The 21,004-nt window shown below is 44.3% G+C and overlaps 1 protein-coding gene across 1 annotated transcript in view; it reads right to left on the bottom strand.

The window, feature by feature from the left end:
* Positions 1–3,157: 3,157 nt before the first annotated feature.
* Positions 3,158–21,004, bottom strand: part of CKAP4 (cytoskeleton associated protein 4) — an 18,240-nt gene continuing 393 nt past the window's right edge. Inside the window, exons 2-3 of the mRNA XM_027872604.1 lie at positions 20,507–20,818; positions 3,158–5,712 (exon numbers count right to left, since the gene is read on the bottom strand). Coding sequence (XP_027728405.1) covers positions 4,381–5,712; positions 20,507–20,818 — 1,644 coding nt within the window. The 3' untranslated portion in view covers positions 3,158–4,380. The remainder of the gene's footprint in view (positions 5,713–20,506; positions 20,819–21,004) is intronic.

The following is a 21,004-nucleotide window of genomic DNA, read 5'->3' as shown; positions in this document are numbered from 1 at the left end:
ATAGAGGTAGAGCTGGTAGGAACCTTAGAGATGATCTACTCCCACTATTTTACAGATGGGGAAACTGAGACCTGGAGAAATAAAGTGACTTATCCCAGGCCACAGAGGCAAAAAGTCAGTGACCTAGGATTAGAGCCCAGATCATATATATATGTATACTTTTTTTTTTTTTGGCTAGGCAATGGGATTAAGCGACTTGCCCAGGGTCACACAGCTGGTAAGTGTCAAGTGTCTGAGGCCAGATTTGAACTCAAGTCCTCCTGATTCCAGGGCCAGTGCTCTACCCACTGTGCCATTTAGCTGCCCCTCAAGCTTTCTTAATAATACACCTGGAGTCAGAAGGACCTGAGTTCAAATCTGGACTCAGACCCTTACGAATTAAGTCACTTAATCCTGATTGCCTCCAAAATAATAATAATGATCATATACTACCTTAATGTTGTGAGAATCACATGATTTCATATGTGAAACATAATGTTTGCTACTATGGTAGACAGTCTATACTTCTGCATGACAGTTTGAGAGATTGGTCTCCTCATTCAGCAAGCATTTATCTAGTGCCTACTGTGTTCATGGTGCTGTAGTGGGCACTGATGGGGTCGGGGAAGAGGAGAAAATGTGGTCCCTGCCCTTGAGCTTCCTACAAGCATGATTAAGATCAGGCAAATGTAACATATCTGTAAATGTTATATACACATGTCAATAAACACATAGCAGACATCATACATGTTTATAAAATGTTATTGTGTATATATAAACATATATAATATGCATGTTTTCTATAATGTATTTTCATGGGATATATACATGTATATGTATATAATAATAGAAGCCTAAAACTAAGACTTTTGGGATGCTATATCTGTACACACTGCCTCTCTCCAGTTGACTTGTGTATGTTTGCCTGGTCATCCTCCCCTCTCCACCCTACCCCAACCCCATTACTTGTGTCCAACTCTCTCTGCGACCCCATTTTGGGGTTTTCTTGGCAGATACTGGAGTGGTTTGCTATTTCCTTCTCCAGCTCATTTTATAGATGAGGAAAATGAGGCAAACAGGGTTGAGTGACTTGCTGAGGGTCACAAGCTAGTAAGCGTCCAAGGGCAGATTAGAACTCAGGTCCTCCTGGACTCAAGGGCCAGCATTATATCCACTGCATCACCTAGCGACTCCCTGGTCTTCCTAAAAGCTCAAGCAGCCTATCTTCTATTCTCCCCTACCCCAATTCAGCGCCTGCTACAAGCAACATAAACACAGTAGGCACATAATAAATGTTTGCTGAGTGCGTTCAAGTCAATTCAAACAAACACCCCAAGAAGCAGCCTGGCCTAGTGGATAGAGCCACCCTAGGTTCAAAGTCCCACTTCTGACACACACTGGCTGGGGGACCCTGGTGAGCTAGGTGTCATTGTGGATAGAGCATGGGACAGAGTCAGGAAGATCTGCATTCATATCTGGCCTCAGACACTTAAAGTTATGACCCTGGGCAAGTCACCTAACCTACTTGCCTTGTTTCCTAATTTGTAAAATGGGGATAATGGGATTGTTGTGAGGATCAAAGGAGTAGCTGGAAAGCACTTGGCACACTATATAAATGCTAGCTATTATTATTATTATTATTACTATTAACAACTCAATACCCAAGGAGATTTTAACGAAGAAAAGGGGGCTATCTACATGGGTGAAGAGAGTTTCCTCACCTGGGATTCCCCTAAACCCATGAAATCACAGATCTCATCTATAGCCCTACTATGTCAGGGACTACATTAGGCAAGGAAGCTACAGAGAGCTAAGCCCACAATGGGTTCCTATTCTTAGAATTCACATTCTCCTCCAAGTGGCAGAATATAGAACAGTCTACCAGCAAGTCTGAGGAGGAAGTGAACCCTACCAGAAGAATCCAAGAAAGATGGTTGGAACCTTGTAGGAAGCTAAGGATTCTCAGAGTTGGAAATGAGGAAGGAGTGAATTCCAAGTACGGAAGGCTGCAGCCTTCAGATGCCTGGCTAAGGAGTTTGTGTTTTGGAGGAAGTATGTGAACAATACTGGGTTCAGAGCCTGACTCAGCTCCCATCTAGGCCTCAGCTTCTTCATCTATAAAATGGGTAGGTCGGACATGATGACCTCTAAGGATCCTTGCGGCTCTAAATCTATAATCCTCAATGAGAGGGCTGGGGATAGGGATCAGACCTGCGACCTCATTGGCATAGGGAGACCCCCTCTACCAGTACAGATTGGCAACTGTTCAAATTATGATCTTAGAACAGGGGTTCTTAATGTTTGTGCATGTGTGAGTGTGTGTGTGTGTGATGGACCCCTTTGGGATTCTGGTGGAAACTTGGACCCTCTTTCAGAATGTTTTTAAAAGACTAAAATAAGATACATAGAATTACAAAACAAACCAATTTTGGCGAAATATAATTATCAAAATGGGGCATCGAGGTTGCGCAGTGAATAGAGCACTGGGCCTGGAATCAGGAAGACTCATCTTTCTGAGTTAAAATCTAGCCTCTGATGCTTACTAGCTGTGAGACCCTGGCCAAGTCACTTCACCCTGTCTGCCTCAGTTTCCTCATCTGTAAAATGAGCTGGAGAAGGAAATGGCAAAACACTCCAGTATCTCTGCCAAGAAAACCCCAGAGGGATCACGAAGAGTTGGACACAACTGAAATGACTCAAAACAGTTCATAGAAGTCAGTTTAAAACCCCCTGTCCTACATGTCTGGGACATTGAGAGGTTAAAGTTGACTTAGCCAGGGTCAGGTATGTGTATGGTATGGGAGTAGGGGAGGGGAAGGGAAGAGAGGGGAGGGGAGGGGAGGGGAGGGAAGAAGCATTGTTTTTAGGCATCTACTTTATTTCAGGCCCTGTTCTAAGGGCTTTCCAAGTATCTCCTCTGATCCTAAATCCTCCTGGGTTTAAGGCCAGCTCTCTATGCAGTACACCATGCTTCCTATCCGAGGAGGAAAAGAACAAATAAGTGGCAGGATCCCAGATAGCCCCACGTTAAGTGGCTGAATACTCAGTGGACCGGCAGTCCTCCAACTGCCGCCACCTCTACCTTGAGTCACTCATCGCTGAAAGGCAAAAATCACTTTTGGCCACACCATCAAAGCCTGCTCCTCAAGCAAATAACAACTCCTACTACACCCATAAGTACAAAGCTCCAAAGTGTTTATTAAGAATTAAAAATACTGTAAAGAAGCCATACAGTTCATTTCACAGTCAACTAAACGAACGTCTGAAATTACTCCAAATGGAGGAAAAACAAAATGGCTTTAAAGGACAGGACAGGACAGACCTTCAGGAACAGGGCAGCTCGGGGACGGGGACAGAGCAAACAATGACATGAAATGCAGTGCATACTTTTTGTTTTTCCACTGACAGACGGGGATCTACTGTTAGCAGATCCCCATGAGTATCATTTTTTAAAAAAAACTTTAAAAAAAAAATAGGTTATAGACATTTGGTCTGCATACCTGAGGGGACGCCCCATTCCGCTGCACTGCTCCTGGGATATGATTCAAGAATATATCAGACCCCTGTTCTGGGCTGCTAAGTCTAAGAGTTATCTGATGACCCAACTAGAAGATTTGGCACAGATGGGCTCAGGATTACTCAGTGTGGATGCCCCATCTTGGCAATCGGAGCCTTCTGAGTCTTGCATAGTTACCTTGGATATCACTAGAGGATGTATAGAATGGGGGTGGGAAGAATAAGGATGAAAGAGAAACTATAAGAAAGCACCTATGGGAGGGACTATGGTAAAGTAGTTAAAAAAAACAAACAAACAAACAAACTAGGAATTGGTATATTTTTTCCCCTAAATTGTGCTGATGTTTCTGGTTTCCAGCCAGTTTAAAAGTGGAAGACTTTAAGTGACTGACATCTCATGGAAAACTTGGGCCCTCCCCCCTCCCATCAAAAAACCAAAAAAAACAAATTTATTTTCCTTAAGGACAATTTTAATTGGCATTCTTTTTTATTACTTGAGTAAAAAAATGGTGGCCAAGGTGGCCTCTGAAGGCTAATAATGCTAGTCTGTTCCTGTTTATTGTCACCTGAAATCATTCTTGCCCTTCTGTGATGTTCGAAACATCTTTCTAGAAGGAACCTCAGATTCCTGAAGATGGGGGCCCTTCAGGGAGAAAGCTAAAAGTCAATACAGAATAATGAAGCAACCATAGCCCTGTTTTCACAGGTATAGCCTAACAATGACAAATAAATTAACTGGGTAGGCAAGGGGGCATCAGAGAATGCCCAGGCGCTTCCATGAGTAACTATTGCTCATTATAAAGAGGGAAGATTTTATTTTTTGGCCATGAGAAAAGGGACGGGGAGGGACGACTTTGAAATTCCACACCAGCATCGATAACTTGTCTAGACTTTTTCATGAATTTTCTCAACTTTCACAAACAGCCGATCCAGATCGCTCCTCAGGTCGTCCAATAAACTTTTTGTGGATATTAAATCATTCTCATTGGTTTCAATTTTCACTGAGTAGGCGACCAGACTGTCCACAGCAGTCCTAACCATTTTTAGGTCTGATTCCAGTTGGCTTAAGGAGGATTTTAAGTCATCCACAGACGCCATTTTTTCTAGATAGTCAGGAGGGAGAGCAGCGTCCCCCGGGGCATTTTCGAGCAGAGTGCGGACCTGTTTCTGCACCTTCTCGAGAGAGTCCACGGCACTGGGGAGCTCGCTCACGCTTCTCTTCAGTTCCTCCACGTCGTTGAACAGGGAGAGCTGAGACTCCCCCAGGCTTCTCACGGTACTCTTGAGGCCATCTTTATCCTCGTCCAGAAACCCACGGGAAGCCGTGATGCCTTGGAGGTGCTCCTGGAGGGTGGCCAGCTGATGTTCATGCTCTTCATTCTTGGAAAGAAGGGATTCCAGAGTTTCCATCTGCTGAGAAGATGCCGTCTGGATGGCCTGCAGGCTTCCTTCCAGGCGCTCAAACCTGGAATCGAAATCATCGCTCCTCCTCTGAAGAGAGTCTAAGGCGTCTGTGTTTTTGAAAATGTCATTCTCTTCTTGGTGGTTGGAGTTTGCTTTGACCTGGCGCACGTCTTCTTCCAATCTCTTTATCTCATCGGGGAGATGGGACAAGGAAGCCTCAGCCTGAAGGATCTTCTCCCTCAGGGACTGCAATGTTAGACGTTCATTGTTAGCAGCTTCCTTGAACTTTTCTTGCTCCTGTTTCAAGCTCACCAACTCTTTGACTTCGGTATAGACATCAGACTCCATGGTCTCCAGGGAATTTTTCAAGGACTCAATATCCTTTTCTCTGGATTTCACTGAGGTCTGAAGTCCATCCACCACATCCCTCAATGCCTTCAAGTCATCTTTGTACCAATCTGTCTCCTCCAGCGAAGAGATCTTGGCTTTCACCTCGTTGATTTCCTTCTGGCTCCTCTTCTGGACATCAGTGAATATGGCGATGTTCTCATTGATGGACTTGGTAAGCTCCGTGAGTCTCTCTTCCACAGTGTGCTCCAAGGAGTTGAAATCCTTCTCCCTGGCGTCCTTGACCACATGGATGCCATCCGAAAGGTCCTTCAGGATCTCGTTCTGCAATTTTTGCAGCACCTCGCTGATACGATTGATCTCATTCTCCCCCTGTTTGATTGCTTTCTCTGTCAGTTCCTGCTTATGTTGGGAGTTTTTCAAGATGGACTCAAAACTCACAAACGTAGACTGTAGAGATTGCACCTAAAAGAAGAAGCCAGATGTTAATCCCCGAAAGAAGCAGATGGAATTGAACAAAAGGAATTTACATCCACAGCAATCTGGTAACTTATCACATCTACATTGACTTTTGACCAATCGACTAGCTGTGCCAGGATCCAGGATGGGGTAGGTTGGTCTTGGGACGTAAGAAAATAGGTAAAGACACATAAGTATATAATGAAATTTGTCATCAGAGACATAGCAAAGACACATACCCCGCCTCTCCCCATGTCCCTGGCACCACGGCAGAGAGAACTGGTTCGAGAATCAGTTTTAAGCCTAGATTATAGTCCTAATTCAATCATTAATTAAACACCTAACAGGGAATGACGAAAGCAGGGACCCCTAACCTTTGCGTGTGTCATGGATTCCTTGAGCAGTCAGTCCCACGAAGCCTACGGACCCCTTCTCTGAATCATGTTTTTGGATGCATAAAATCCATAGGATTACAAAGGAAACCAATTATATTGTGATATGGGGATTAAAATATATTTTTCAAAAAGTTCACAAACCCCAGGTTGAGGACCCTTGCACTAAAGGTTTTTGAACAAGGAAATGATCAGCTAGTTAGGTCTATAGTGACCAATACTATGGCGATCCTCTATGTAGATTTCTGTGAAGCATTTCACAGTCTCTCCTGCTGGCCGAGAAGCTCCAAACACCAGATCCAAAGAGTAGCCATTAATAGTCCAATGTCAACTTGGAAGAAATTATCTATTAATAGAGCATCCTAGGGTCTGTGATAGCTAATGTTTTTGATCAGAAGTTTAGATAAAGGCTGGCATACTTATCAAATCTGGAGATGACACAAAGCTGGGAAGGCTAGAGAGAGAACGTAATGGATGACCAAGTCTGGATCCAAAAAGGTCTAGACCAGCGTTTCTTAAACTTCTAAAACAGTTTAAGAAGCGCTGAAGGGGTCACGAGTGGAAAAAGTTTACGAAGCCCTGGTCTAGACTAGCTCAAATGAACCTAGATGGATAGGGATAGGGATAGGACCTGAAGTATCATGGGTATAGAGAACTCCAGGTGAGGAAAACTCCCTCCACCAATGCAAGTCAGTACCTTCTCGGTAACTTATAGTCTGGGAGATTTGCCTAGGATAAATCAGAAGCACCTGTCTATGCAGCCAATGTATCAAACAAGGTCTTCCTAGCTCTCTATCCAGTATATGACACACTGCCCTCCAACCCAATAAGGTGAAATTGTCTGTCTCTGTTAAGAGATAAATGTAAAGTCCTACATTTTGGTTCAAAGAATCATCTTCATATATACAAGATTGGCAAGGTATGACTAGATAGCAGTTAACATTTAAAAAAAAAATACCTGAGGATTTTAGTTGACTCCACACTCAAGGGAATTAACAGAAGCAGGCAGCCAAAAAAAAAAAAATCTAATGAGATCATCGATGCCCAATATCCAAGACTAGGGAGATGGCATGTCCACTGTAGTGTGCCCTAAGATTGCTACTAAAGTACCAATGTCCCAAAAATCTTAGTGCGGTTTTATGCTCTTAGCTTAAATAATAGTTTTTAAGCTAACAGCATAAAACTGCATTAAGACTTAGGGGGGCATGATGTATTGCATGCTACTATAGATAGGGGTACACTGGAGCTCAGATGAAACCTGAACCAATTATAAATATTCAGCCCAAGCATTTGTTGTGGTTTGTCCTTCATTTTGACGGATGAACATCAGGAGGGTGATGGCTTGACTTGTACATGAATTGGATTTAAATGAGGTAGAGCTGCACAGCCATCTGCCTCACTCTCTCTTCCAGAGTCATCACAGTCCAGACCTCAGAAATCAGCAAATGCTCTAAATCAAGGCCTGATTCACCATCTTGCAGATTGTCTAGACCAGGGATGGGGAACCTGTGGCCTCGAGGCCACATGTGGCCCTCTAGGTCCTCAAGTGTGGCCCTTTGGCAGAATTCAAACTTCAAAGAACAAAACCCCTTAATAAAAGGATTAGTTCTGTAAAACTTGGACTCAGTCAAAAGGCCACACTGAGGACCTAGGAGGCCATATGGGGCCTCAAGGCTACAGATTCCCCACCCCTGGGACTTGAAAAAGTCCAGGTATCACTTTAGAAATGGACATTCACTTTAGAAATCACTGATGATTTCACTTAAGAAAGTGACTGCATTTTCCTTAATAATGCAAATTAAACTAAAACATGTGTTACACATACTTTTTTTTCTTAGGAAGTCAGTTGTTAAACATTTACCAGCACATCCTTGGTTATGGGCCCCACATTTAGAAAGGATAAACTGGGCAATGTTCAAAGAAGGGCAACCAGGATTTAGAAGGGTCTCAGTAGCATGTTGTATAAGGATCAGTTGAAGGAAGTAGGAGTATTTATCCTGTAGAAAAGAAAATTTGGGGGTTGAGGGGAGACGATGTCAAGTCTTCAAATATCTAAAGAGAATTTCGGGGACAAGGAATGATTAGCATAGTTCTGCTTGGTTCCACAGGGCAACACATAGAATGAATGGGTAGAGGTTGCAGAGACATTTCCTGACAGCACTCTTAGGCTATAGCAGTCTGGAAGAGATGGCCAGATGACTACTTAATGGGAATGTCAAAAGGGACTTTGAATCCTGTTCAGGTTAGACTACATCGACTCTGAGAGCCTTTCCATCCCACACTCTTTGAATCCCAGCTACGCTGTGTACTAGCTGTGTGATCTCAGGCAAGTCATGGTGCTTCAATGTCCTCATCAGTAAAATGGGAATACCCATAGAACAAATTACACATGATTGTTGTGAGAAGCAAATAAGATAATGGATAGAAAATGCTTTGAAAACTGTGAGATGTCATGCTGTTGATTCGTTTTCACTCACGTCTGACTCTTCATGACCCCATTTGGGGTTTTCTCGGCAAAGCTGCTGGAGCAGTTTGCCATTTTCTTCTCCACTCATTTCTTATCATTAACAGATGAAGAAACTGAGGCAAACAGGGTTAAATGATTTGCCCAGGGTCACACTGCTGGTAAGTGTCTGAGGCTGGATTTGAACACAGGAAGATGAGTCTTGCTGACTCCTAGGCCTGGCACTCTATCCACTGTACTACCTAGCCATCTCAAAATGTCATATAAAGAGCTATTTTTATTATTCCGTGAGGAAATGGAGAACCAATGGTCACGGTGCTAGCTTGGAGCAGAGTCAGGATAAGAACCCAGGATTTCTGGTCTCTCACTAGTCTTATACTCAGTCTCCCCTTGAGATGTATAACCTCACAGCATCCGAGACAACTGTTAATGATACCCTACATTCTCTCTTCCCCTTTCCCCATCCCCTCCACTCATGCATTGGGCCTATAATAACTCAGGCACCGCTAAACTCCATCAGAGCTAAAGATGTCTCACTTCAAGCTCATGACTGGTCCCTGAATTTGACTGAGATACAGGCAGGGAGAAAGCAAAAGGATAAACAAAAAATCCTCTGATTGAAGCTACTTATGGTCAGGGGGTTAGATCAGCTTAACACACTTAAGGTCCCTTTCATCTCTAAATTTACGATCCCATGACCCGGGTTCAAATCTTGGGTATGTTACTACCACTCATAATACCTGGTCAGTTCAGTTAATTGAAACATCATGACTCCAAAGAAGAAATATGAAAATGAGCCTCCTTCCCCTTTTTGCACAGGTGGGGAACTCTGGGTATGGAATACTCCATTTAATGTCAGACTTTTCCCATATGTTGGTTAGTTTTACTGAATTGATTTTTTTTTTTAATTTTGTTTCATAAGGAATAACTGTCTGAGAGCACCAGGAGGGGGAGGAGAGCTATATTGGGAAGTGAGCGTGATATAAGAACAAAAGTTAGCGATAATTTTTTTTTTTTTTAAGGAATACTATGGGGGAGTGGCAGCTTTGGAGTCAGGCGGCCTGAGTTCAAATCCTGGCCTAAGCTACCTATGCAACCTGGACCAAGACAATTTCTTGGTGCGGGCCTTGATTTTCTCATCCATAAAACAAGGAGATTGGATGAGACGAGCTCTCAGGTCTCAGAATGGATGGAGGGAACAGTGCCAGACCGCCCCTACTACAAGCCCTCAGTAAGTGGGGGCCTTCCCAATGGGAGATGGAGGGCGGTTAAGGGCATATCCTCATATACCAAAGGTAAATTACTACTATTAAGGTATGAGAACATTAATAGATTGCCTAAATATTGAACCATATGGAGAAACAGGGTGATGGTATTGAAAAAGGACTGTGTTTATAATCCACGGGCCTGTTTGAATTCAGTCTTTGACACTTACTCGCTGTGTGACCTTAGGCAAGTCACTTCATCATTCTCAGACTCAGTCTCCTCAATCAGTAAAACGAGGGGAAAGGAGAGGTTGAGTCCCTTGCAGTTTCAAGTCTACGATCCTATGACCTGGGCTTAAATATTGAGCCTGTTACTTACTACCTGTGTGATAGTGAACAAGTCACCTCCCCCGTCTGAGTCTCAGCTTCTCACTCTGTAAAAGAGAAGAGGGAGTATAATATATAATACACAGAGCTCTGGATTCATAGTCAGAAAAACCTGAATTTAAACTCAGTCTTTGGCATTTGTCAAGTGAGATCATGGGTCACTTAGTCCCTTTCAGCCTCAGTTCTCTCATCTGTAAAATGGAGATGATTGTCAGGGAAACACTCTGGAAATTATAAAGAGTGTGTGTGTGTGTATGTGTGTACAACATGGAGACAATTCCTGTAGTTCTAACCTCACAGGGTTCATAGCATCATGGCCTTAGAGCTAGAAGGGTCCTTAGAAGTCATTTAGTACAACCCTCTCATTTTACAGATGAGGAAACTGAGGCCCAGGGATGATCCTAGGGTCATAGATCTAATGCTGGAAGAGGTGGCAGACCCTTCAGCTTACCGATGAGGAAAATGAAGCCAAGAGAGTTGAAGTGTGAGAGTGAGAGGCAGAAGGGAGATTCAAAGCCAAGTCTTCTGACACCAAAGTCAGCGTTCTTTCCACTATACTGCTACTACCTCCCCAAAGGGTCTCACAGAGAAGACAGCTCTTGAGCAGAGCTCTGAAGGAAGACTCCTCCTTGGTGTCACTTAATCAATAAACATTTATTAAAATGCCTACTATGTGCCAGGCACTGTGTTAAGCAATGGATGGTCAGAAACATTCTCTTCTCCAAACTCAGAAGTTACGCGTCTTATGCACTGACTTAGGCTATAAACTCCACAAGGTAATACCCCGTATTACTATTCCAACTCACATTTTGATAATTTTTTCTCATAATTGTTGTTGGTTATTGAGTCGTTTCAGTGACTCTGTGACCCCATTTGAGGTTTTCTTGGCAAAGATACTGGAGTGGTTCGTCATTTCCTTCTCCAGTTCATTTTGCAGATGAGGAAATGGAGGCAAACTGGGATAAGTGACTTGCCCAGGGTCACACAGCTGTTAAGTATCTGAGGCCATATTTGAACTCAAGAAGATGAGTCTTCCTGACTCCAGGCCTGGCACTCTTTGCACTATGGTGCCACCTAACTGTCTCATATGCTAAGTATTATAATCCCCATTTTACAGATGAGGTTTGAAGATGACTAGCTCAGAATCACATCCATAGCTAACACGAGAGCAAAAGTTGAAAACCAGGTTCTCTGGCCTCATACACTTACTAGCTGTGTGACCCTGGGCAAGTCACTTAACCTGATTGCCAAAGGGAGGGGGAGAGAAAGAAAGAAAACCAAGGTTCTTCTGATTGAAAATCCAATGCTCTTTCCAAAAAAACCGCAATGTCTAAATTAATTCTATTTCCTAGTACTCAACACTAGGGGCGTGTTTGCTGCTGTTATGGATACAGCAATGGTTTCTCACTGACTCCCTGATCCCCCAAGCCAAATGAGAAATCCCCATCTAGAATCTGGATCTGTAGATACAATCAAAGCGTATCTGGAGAACTAAGTTCTGTCCCGAGCATCGCACTGAAGGAAGGACATCGATAAGACCAGGTGGCGTCCATGGGCTCTTCACCGGCCCCTCCACCTCGAAGTCTCTGTGATTTCAAATGTCCCCAACATTCTGGATATACGAGACACTTGGCCTTGGCTGTAGCCAGATCTGAAGCTGCTCTGAGCTCCATCAGGGCTTCCCTTTATTTCAAGGCTGGAATGTCCGCTGCTGAGGGGGGGACCAGGGCTATTTTTAGCCTCAGGGGGCTGAGAGTTAGAGCAGAACAGGAAATATCCCTGGCAGCTAAATGCTCCATGTCAAACAGCTGTGTAACTGGCTGGATTCCCTGAAGCCAGCCTGGTCCTCGGCTGGTCCCAAGGGCACCACGAGGCTACCAAAGTTGTGTTCCTTCTCCCACCCCATCCATTCATTCAACCAGCATTTATTAAGTACCTAATATAGGTAATACACAGTCCTAGGCACTGGGAGGAGATAAGAGACAGAAAGGGAAATGGGGTCTAGCCTTGGCCCTGAAACAGGGTCTAATCCCCTAACGCAGGGGTTCTTAACCTCAGACTGGTAAACTTTCTGTTATCCCAGGTAAATACCTTCCAGTTTGAAGTCTGTGATCCCATGTCCAAAATTCAAATTCTCCTTCTGCCATTTATAAGTTACATGACCTGAGGTATAAGGTCTTTGGGCCTCAGTTTCCTCAACTGCATAAATTGGCACAGTTAGACTTAGTACCTAGGATCCTTTCCAGCTCTAAATCTATGATGTTCATAACCACCCCAAACCCTTGAGAGGAAAGGGAGCAGCACCAATCCCACCCAGGCAGTGTGTCTGGAAGAGAGCAGAGCACTGGATTTCAATCAGAGGACCTGCCTGGGTTTGAACCCTAAATCTGCCACCATATATCATTTCAGGTAAATCGCTTCCCTTTTGTGTCTCGGCTTTCGCATCTATCAAATGAAAGCCTTGAACTAGACACTATTACAGTATTATCGTTATCCTTACTATTCATCTGGATACCTCCCTCCCTGGGAAACTATGGGCTAAATCAATATCACTTGAATGCAAGTCAACATTTACTAAATAACTTGGTCTTCTTTCCCTTGCCAGGTGTCTAATTCCACTCCCTGGCTATCTCCTTACCATGCTGCCTGTACAGTACTTTGACTGGCCATCAAACTCATCTTCCCCCTCCCTCAACCTTGGACCCTGTCCCTGGGGCTCCTGCTCGGATGGGGGAGCTTTTGCCTCATCTTGCTGGGAGGTAGATCTCCACACCCTTTCCTGACTATCTCCCCACCAAGAGTACAGCTCTCCCTATATGGTCTTCCTTTATGTGCGTCTTCCCCCATTAGAATGTAAGCTCCCTGAGGGCAATGATTTGCTTGCTTGCATTTGGATCCGTAAGGCTTAGCAAGCTCTCTGGTATAAGCAAGTACTTAATGCCTTCTCTATTCATCCATCCATCTATCTATCTACCTTTCTATCCATTTATCTATCCGTCTACCCATCCATCCAACTACCTCTCTATCCCTCTATCATCTATCTACCTCTCTATTCATTTATCTATCCATCCGTCTAGCTCTCCATCCGTCTGTCCATCCATCTAAACTATCTATCTATCCCTCTATCCATCTATCTATCCACCTATGCCTCTATCTACCTACCCATCCACCTATCTACCTATTATGTACAGAATACTATGCAAGGTGTCATGGGAGATACAAAGTTAAAAGATAAAACAGGGTCCGGGCAGGGCACAAATAACCAATACATAATGATATACAAAATACTCCAGGAGGACTTGAGGCTGGAGGGGGACGCTCAGGGGGGAGAGATCACTGAATATGGAAAGGTATGGGTTAGATGTGAAGGATGATCACAGCAGGCTTCATGGAGGAGATGGCAAATGAGCTGGGCTTTAAGAGATGAGTAGAATTTCAGTGAATGAAGAGGAGGCCATGTGATAATGGCGGAAAGAGCCTGCCTCTGGAGTCAGAGAACCTGGGTTCAAATTCTCCTCTGATGCTTAAGACTTGTGGGATCCAATATGACTAATATGGGAACATGTTTTACATGATCGAACATGTATAATCTATATCAAATTGCTTACCATCTAAGGGAGGGAAGAGGGAAAGAAAAAAATTTGGAACTCAAAAAATTTTTTAAAATGAATGTTAAAAATTGTCTTTACATATAACTAGGGAAAAAATAAAATATTATTTAAAAAATAATAGAAATTTAAAAAAAAAACCTTGTGTGATCTTGGAGTAGAAGATTATCCCGTCTGGGTCTCAGTTTCCTCGCCTGTCAAACGAAGGAGTTGCCTTTCAGCTCTGGGTGTGTGGTCCTATGATCATGGAACAGTATGAACAGGGCAGGAAGATCTGGAGCACTTACAGGCCGACCACAGGATCTCAAAGCCAGAAGGAAACTCAAGCGTCATCTAGTCCAGTCCTTCCTTGGCCACTAATCCCTTCCCCAACATCCCTGAGAAGAGGCCATCCAACTCAGCCTACCAGTCTCACTAGTTGAGAGGGACACTGAGAAGAGGTCCAGGCTAATGATAGCTGATGTTTGGAGAGCTCTTAAGTTATATATATTATTGCCTTTGAGCCCCTCAACCACCCCCTGGATGTAGGCATTATAAGTATGGATGGCAGCTAGGTGGTACAATGGGCAAAACACTGGACATAGAGTCAGAAGGACCTGAGTTCAAATCCTACCTCAGACATTTACTAACTGTGACACCCTGGGTAAGTCACTTAACTTTGCTGTGCTTCAGTTTCCTCATCTGTAAAATGGGAATAATAATAACAGCACCCATTTCACAGGGTTGTCATGAGAACCAAATGAGACTATCTGTAAAGTATTTTGCAAACCTTAAAGTGTTGTGTATAAATGCTCGCTATTATTGTAAAACTCATTCTACAGAAGAAAAAACTGAGAGATTGGATGGCTTAGCCATGGTCGCACAGTGAGGGTCAGAGGTGGGATTCCAACCCAGGTCTTCCTGCCTCCGAGTCCAGTACTCTAGCCACTGTAAACGCTGCCTCCTGAGTTTGTTTTAAAGAAAAGGACGAAACGGGATAGCAGGAGAAGGTCTGGGAAGGAAGGATAGCATAAGCCAAGGTAGAGAAACCTGTCTGAACTCAGCACATGGGGCCATCAGAAGGAAACAAAATGTTGACATTAGGGCACAGTGAGAGACCAGTGGATGAGATGATCACTTTGTTGCCAGACTGAGCTACCTCAGGAAAGGGGACTTCCGAAGGCTGGGAGAGCCAGGGAGCTGGGGCATCCAAGACTGATGAAAGGAGAAAAGAATGATGACTGAACCCACAATTCAAGGATTTCTCAAAAGGGAATTTGGAAGCAATCTAGGCATTTCTACCAGAGAACTTGGGATGAAAAGGAAAGGATGGGCCATGATCTATACCAGTGGAGGGGATGCCCATGTCTATGACACTTCAGAGTCATTAAAATAGCAAAGTGAGCATTAGTAGTAAGGAAGTGTAGAATAATGCATAGAGCACTGGGTTTGGAGTTTAGTTATGTGGCCCAGGGACCAATCCCTTCCCCTTTCTGGGGCTCAGTTTCCTCATCTGTAAAATGAGCAGCTTAGAACTCTAAGGTCCTTCCAGTTTTAAAATCTATGATCCTGTGAATTTAATTGAACTTTGTCCAACCACCTAATTTTACGGATTGGGAAACTGAAGCTCAGAGTATTACCTATGATCCCTGAAAAAGTCATGGAGAAGACTTCAAAAGATCCTTTTCATCCTGGCAGTTGGGGGTGAAAGGATCCTGGACTCAGGGAAACATGAGCTCAAAATCCCACCTCTGACACTTGCTAACTGTGTGACCCTGGGCAAACAAGACCCTTAACCTCTCAGACTCTCAGTCACCCAATCTATAAAATGAGGATAACAATATTCCCAAACCTGCCTCTAGCTGTGTGACCCTGAGCAAGTCACTTTCAGTGCTCCGAGTAGTTACGGTCTTCTTGTCGTTGGGTCGTTTTTCAGTCGTGTCTGACATTTTGGGGTTTTCTGTTTTGCAGTGGTTTGCCATTTCCTTCTCCAGCTCATTGTACAGATGAGGAAACTGAGGTAATTAGGGTTAAGTGACTTGCCTGTGGTCTGAGACCAGATTTGAACTGAGGAAGATGAGTCACTCTATCCACTATGGTGCCGCCTAGCTGCCACAAGTTACAGTCTTGCCAATCTGCATTAGAACAGGGAGTTGCACATTGGGAATTCCCTATGCCCAAATGTGCCTGGCCACTGTCCTAGGTGCCAATTAGGAATACATCCCCTCCTCTCAGTGTTATTTACCACCTTTCTCAGTGTAGATCTAGCGTCCCCAGGGACACTACAAATTCCTGAGAGGTCTTATTTTTTCTTCCTTTTCCCACTCTCCCTCCTTTCACAATGTACTGCACAAAGACCCAAAGATTTTAAAGGAAATAAAAATAATATTTGCACTTGGTGATTTACATAGTGCTTTACATAGGTTACATGTCATTTAATCCTCACAACAAACTTATGAGGTAGATGCTATCATTAGTCATATTGTTACACATGAGAAAACTGAGGCTGGGGAATATTAATTGACTTGCCCAGGGTCATAAAGCTAGTAAGTGCCTGAGGCAGGATTCAAACCCAGTGATTGTCTGACACTGTAGTCACTACACCACGTACCTATCTACCTACAAGAAGACAGTAAGAGAAAGAGAGTCAAGGAAAGAGCAGGGGCTAGTGATAGGTTCCACCTATCTTCTTCATTTTGTTAGTCATTCAACTTTCTAAACGGGCAGAGCAGCACTGTGAGCTAGGAGCTCTTTGCTTACGATCTGATTCACTGGAAGTTATCAAGACTATCTGAAGGGGGCAGAGGCAGCAAAAAGGAGCTGGCCGGATTTTTGTTGTGGGTCTCACAAGGAACTCACTTAACAATGGATTTAGTGTAGGGGAAAGGGAGGAGCAAAGCAGATCACTGAAGGCTGGCTTCACATCAGGACGAGCAAAAGGGGTGGAGAGGCAAAGCAGCTTCCTAGAGAGCGGGAGGCTTATTTCTATGGATATCCAAAATACAGACCTGCCTTTCTCCTCCTCCTCTGAAGCAGAGAGCCACCTTGGGTCTGGACATTCCCCAGGGATGCACAGCAAGCATCTATCAGAGGCAGGTTTTGAACCCAGGTCTTCTCTGAGACCGGCTCTCTAGCCACTCCTATCATCTCTCTGGATTCCCCATCCCCCCCCAAGATGAAGTGCTATTCAAGCTGGAAAAGCTTAATGGGTTGAACACACCTCTCTTTGGAGTGGTGAAAAGATCTTTGGGCCATTCAAATCCCATCTCTACCTCTCACTCTCGGGTTTATCTCCCAGCTCCAGCACATACTACCTGCATGACACTGGAAGAGTAACCTAACCTCGCTGGGCCTCAGTTTCCTCATCTGTAAAATGACAAGATTGACCTAGATTAGAGATGTCAAACATGCCACCTGCAATAGCCCCAAACCAGACTAAAATGTAATTGGGAAATATTTAACAAAATAATAAAAATACAATAGAATATAGACAATGCTACATTTTTAAAATTAAGTCAATACACATCCTACAGGGATCCTTATATACAGTTTGGTTTCTATTGGAGTTTGACTTCTAAGCTTCCTTCCATTCTATGCAAACCTTAACACATCTAGAAATAGCTACGGAGTATAAAATAAAATAAGCATTATTGATTATATTGCTACTTATATTGTTGTTGTTTGGTTGTTTTTCAGTTATAGCTGACTCTCCTTGACCCCATCTGGGGTTTTCTTGGCAGAGATACTGGAGTGGTTTGCCATTTCCTTCTCCAGCTTATTTTACAAATGAGGAAACTGAGGCAAACAGGGTTAAGTTACTTGCCCAGGGTCACCCAGCTTGTAAGTGTCCAAGGTCGGATTTGCACTCAGGAAGATGAGTTTTTCCTGACTCCAGGCCCAGCATTGTATCCACTTCGCCACCTAGCTGCTCCTTAATTATATTATAATAACATGTTATTTTATTATTATGTTATTCATAATAAGGATTATTTATGGTTTACTATGTAAATAAACTATTATTATATATATGAAGAAGGAAAGGGATGGACTGGAAGAACTCTAAAGGTTATCTCAGCTCTAAATTTTCAGAACCTATGTGAGGGAAGAGGTCCCCCTGACCATAAAGTCAAAGGCCCTAGGCGCAAATATACTTCTGACATTTACAATCTGTGAAACCTTGGGCAAATCAATCTTGGGTCACAGTTTCCTCATCTGAAAAATGAAAGGGCTGGACTAGATGGTCTGTGAGGTCCTTTCACCCTAGAGCTATGAAATTCCGAGTCACACCCCCTCCCCCAGCCTCAGTTTCCCCATCTGAAAACAAGGGAGTTGGATGAAATGGCCTCTGAGATTCCTTTCAGCTTTTGATCAATAAGCTTCCCAATCCTGGATCCCCAAGTAAATTCGGGATGCCAAGAGAGGACGAGAACTGGACAAGAACATCTCACTCCTCTGTCTGGGACAGCTTGGGTGGGGCCCAGGCTGGAGGCAAGACGGGCCACCTCTCCCCAGCCCTCCGGGGCTGTTCCCAGTCACTGAAGAGTCACTGCAAAGAGACTGGGAGTTTGCTTCCAGGTCAAGGCTAATGTTTTGTGACGGGTTCCCTTTGCTAATCAACCCTCCGGCTGACAGAGTACTACTGCAGCCCCATTCAGTACTCGGGGAAAGGCAGAGAAATACTTCTGGAGACGTATTTGTCCCCCTGCTGTCTAAACAAAGACAGAGAGGGACTCTGTTTGGAGGGAGTCCCCTAGCCTGGGGCTACCCAAAGAGGCTCTGGAGAGGGCCCACTTGGCTGGATCCCCATCCAATCCAAGCGCCCCCCTTCCCCAAAGGGCCAGGATGATCCGATCAGCACCAGGGACACTCCCAGACGGAGAAAGATGCCGACTTCAGGCTCACTCTTTAAAGCAGACCCTGGAAACAAGCAGGCATGGTGGATAGGAAAGCAGTCAGGAACAGACTTCAGACCTCTCACATTGATTAGCCAGATGACCATGGACAACTCCCTTTCTCTCTCTGTGGCACAGGGGATAGTGTAGTGGGCCTGGAATCAGATAAAACTGACCTGAGTTCAAATTAGGTCTCAGACACTTACTAGCTGTGTGATTTTCAGCAAGTCACTTAACCTCTGTGGCTGCCTCACCTTCCTCATCTGTAAAATGGGGATAATAGCACCCGACTTCAAGGTTGCTGAGAAGATCAAATGAGGCAATATTTGCAAATCACTTTTGCAAACTTTAAAGCACTACATAAAAGTTAGATGTTATGATTATAATCTGTCCTCCACACAGGTGCCAAAATGAAACTCCTATAGCACAGCTTTAAACCAAATCATCCCAGCTCACAGACAAACTTTTCGATTAGGTATTCAAAACTGTTCAAAATGTTTTTTATTACACATTACTCCTCTTTCTAGACTCTACAATTCAGCCAAACTAGGCCACGTGTTCTTCCTCACATACTACATTCCATCCAATAGCCATGCCTTTGCACGTGTTGTTTCCGATACCAGGAATGCCCTCCTTTCCTTACCTCTCTTAGACTCCTTAGGGCCTTGTTCAAACCTCAGCTCCCATGCCACATGAGGCCCTTCTCCAGCCCCCTCCATTACCTGTTATTTACATTGTATATTACTTTGGTATTAACTGATATGTACCAGTTGTTCAGCCGCCCTCCAATATCTTTCATTTTCTTTGTATATAATTTGTATCCGTTTCTGCCGCCCTGCAGTTTCCCCAGATAGAATGTAAACTCCATGAAGGCAAGGACTGTTCTCTTTGTCTTTGAACCCCTCCCATAATATCTGGCGCATGTGAATCTAATTAAATGTTTACTGTTTTCTAATCTGCAAAATAAGGATAATAATACCTAAAGTACAGGAGGTCAAACGAGTTTTAACATGGACACGTGCTCGGAATAATAACACCTATCATTTATATAGGACTTTAAGATGGAGCAGTGGATAGAGCACCGGAAGACTCATATTCCCGAGTTCGATTAGCTGTGTGACCCTGGACAAGTCACTTCACCCTGTTTGCCTCAGTTTCCTCATCTGTAAAATGAACTGAACATGAAGGAAATGGCAAACCACTCCAGTATCTCTGCCAAGAAAACTCCAGATGGGGTCATGAAGAGTCAGACACAGCTGAAAAAATGACTCAACAATTAAGGTTTACAAAGCATCTTAGAAATATCACCTCATTTGATCCTCACAACAACCCAGGAGGTACGTGCTATTATTATCCCTATCTTACAGTTGAGGAAACTGAGGCAGACAGAGGTTAATAGGGTCACACAGCTAGCCACTATCTAATGCCAGATTTAAACTCATGTCTTCCTGACTCCTAGAGCAGGAAGGGTCCTCAGAGGCCTTCTGGTCTAACCCCCTCATTTTACAGATAAGGAAACTGAAACCTAGAGATTAAATGGCTCGCCCCAGGTCCGAAAAGTTTCTTAAGATCATACATCTGGAGCCGAAAGGGGCCTCAGAGGCATTCTAGTCCAACCTCCTCATTTTAAAGAAAGGAGAACTGAGGTACAGAGCTTTAGAAAGAATTCATAAGGTCATGGAGATGGAGGGTACCTTAGAAGCCCAGGAAAGTGAGATGACTCCCCCAAGGTCACACTGCTACTGAGCCCTCCGGCTAACTGGAACTCGCTAAGTCAGCTCTACTGTTGACTTGGGATTTGGAGGAAAGAGGGCGCGGATGATGCTTTGCCGGGCTCGCTGCCCTATTTGGAAGGAGGAATAGGGGCCCTTACCTTGTGCATGACGCCTTGCAAGCCCTGGCCCAGCTCCTCTCTCTGCCTGGTGAAGCCCTCATTCCGGAGCCGGATCTGATGGACTTCCTCCAAAACGTTATGGACACACCAGCCGGAGAAGCCGGCCCCAGCGACGAGGGTGAGGTAGAAGAGAAAGTTGAGAACCTTCGCCAGCTTGCCAAAGAAGGAGGAAGAGGAGGAGGCTGCGGAGGCCGCTGAGGATTTCCCACCGCCTCCCCCTCCCCCTCTGCTGCCCTTGGGGTGGGACGGCTGGTTCTGCTGCTGCTTCGGGGGCTGTTTGGGCTGTTGGTTCTGCTGCTGCTGCTGCTGCTGTTTAGGCTGCTGGTTCTGCTGCTGGTTCTGCTGCTGCTGCTGCTGCTGTTTGGGCTGTTGGTTCTGCTGCTGATTCTGCTGCTGCTGCTGTTTGGGCTGTTGGTTCTGCTGCTGCTTGGGCTGTTGGTTCTGCTGCTGATTCTGCTGCTGCTGCTGTTTGGGCTG

The sequence above is a fragment of the Vombatus ursinus genome, unplaced genomic scaffold (assembly GCF_900497805.2).
Source record: "Vombatus ursinus unplaced genomic scaffold, bare-nosed wombat genome assembly UNPS02003292.1, whole genome shotgun sequence".
NCBI classification, from domain to species: Eukaryota; Metazoa; Chordata; class Mammalia; order Diprotodontia; family Vombatidae; genus Vombatus; species Vombatus ursinus.
This window is presented reverse-complemented; position numbering and strand designations above follow the sequence as displayed.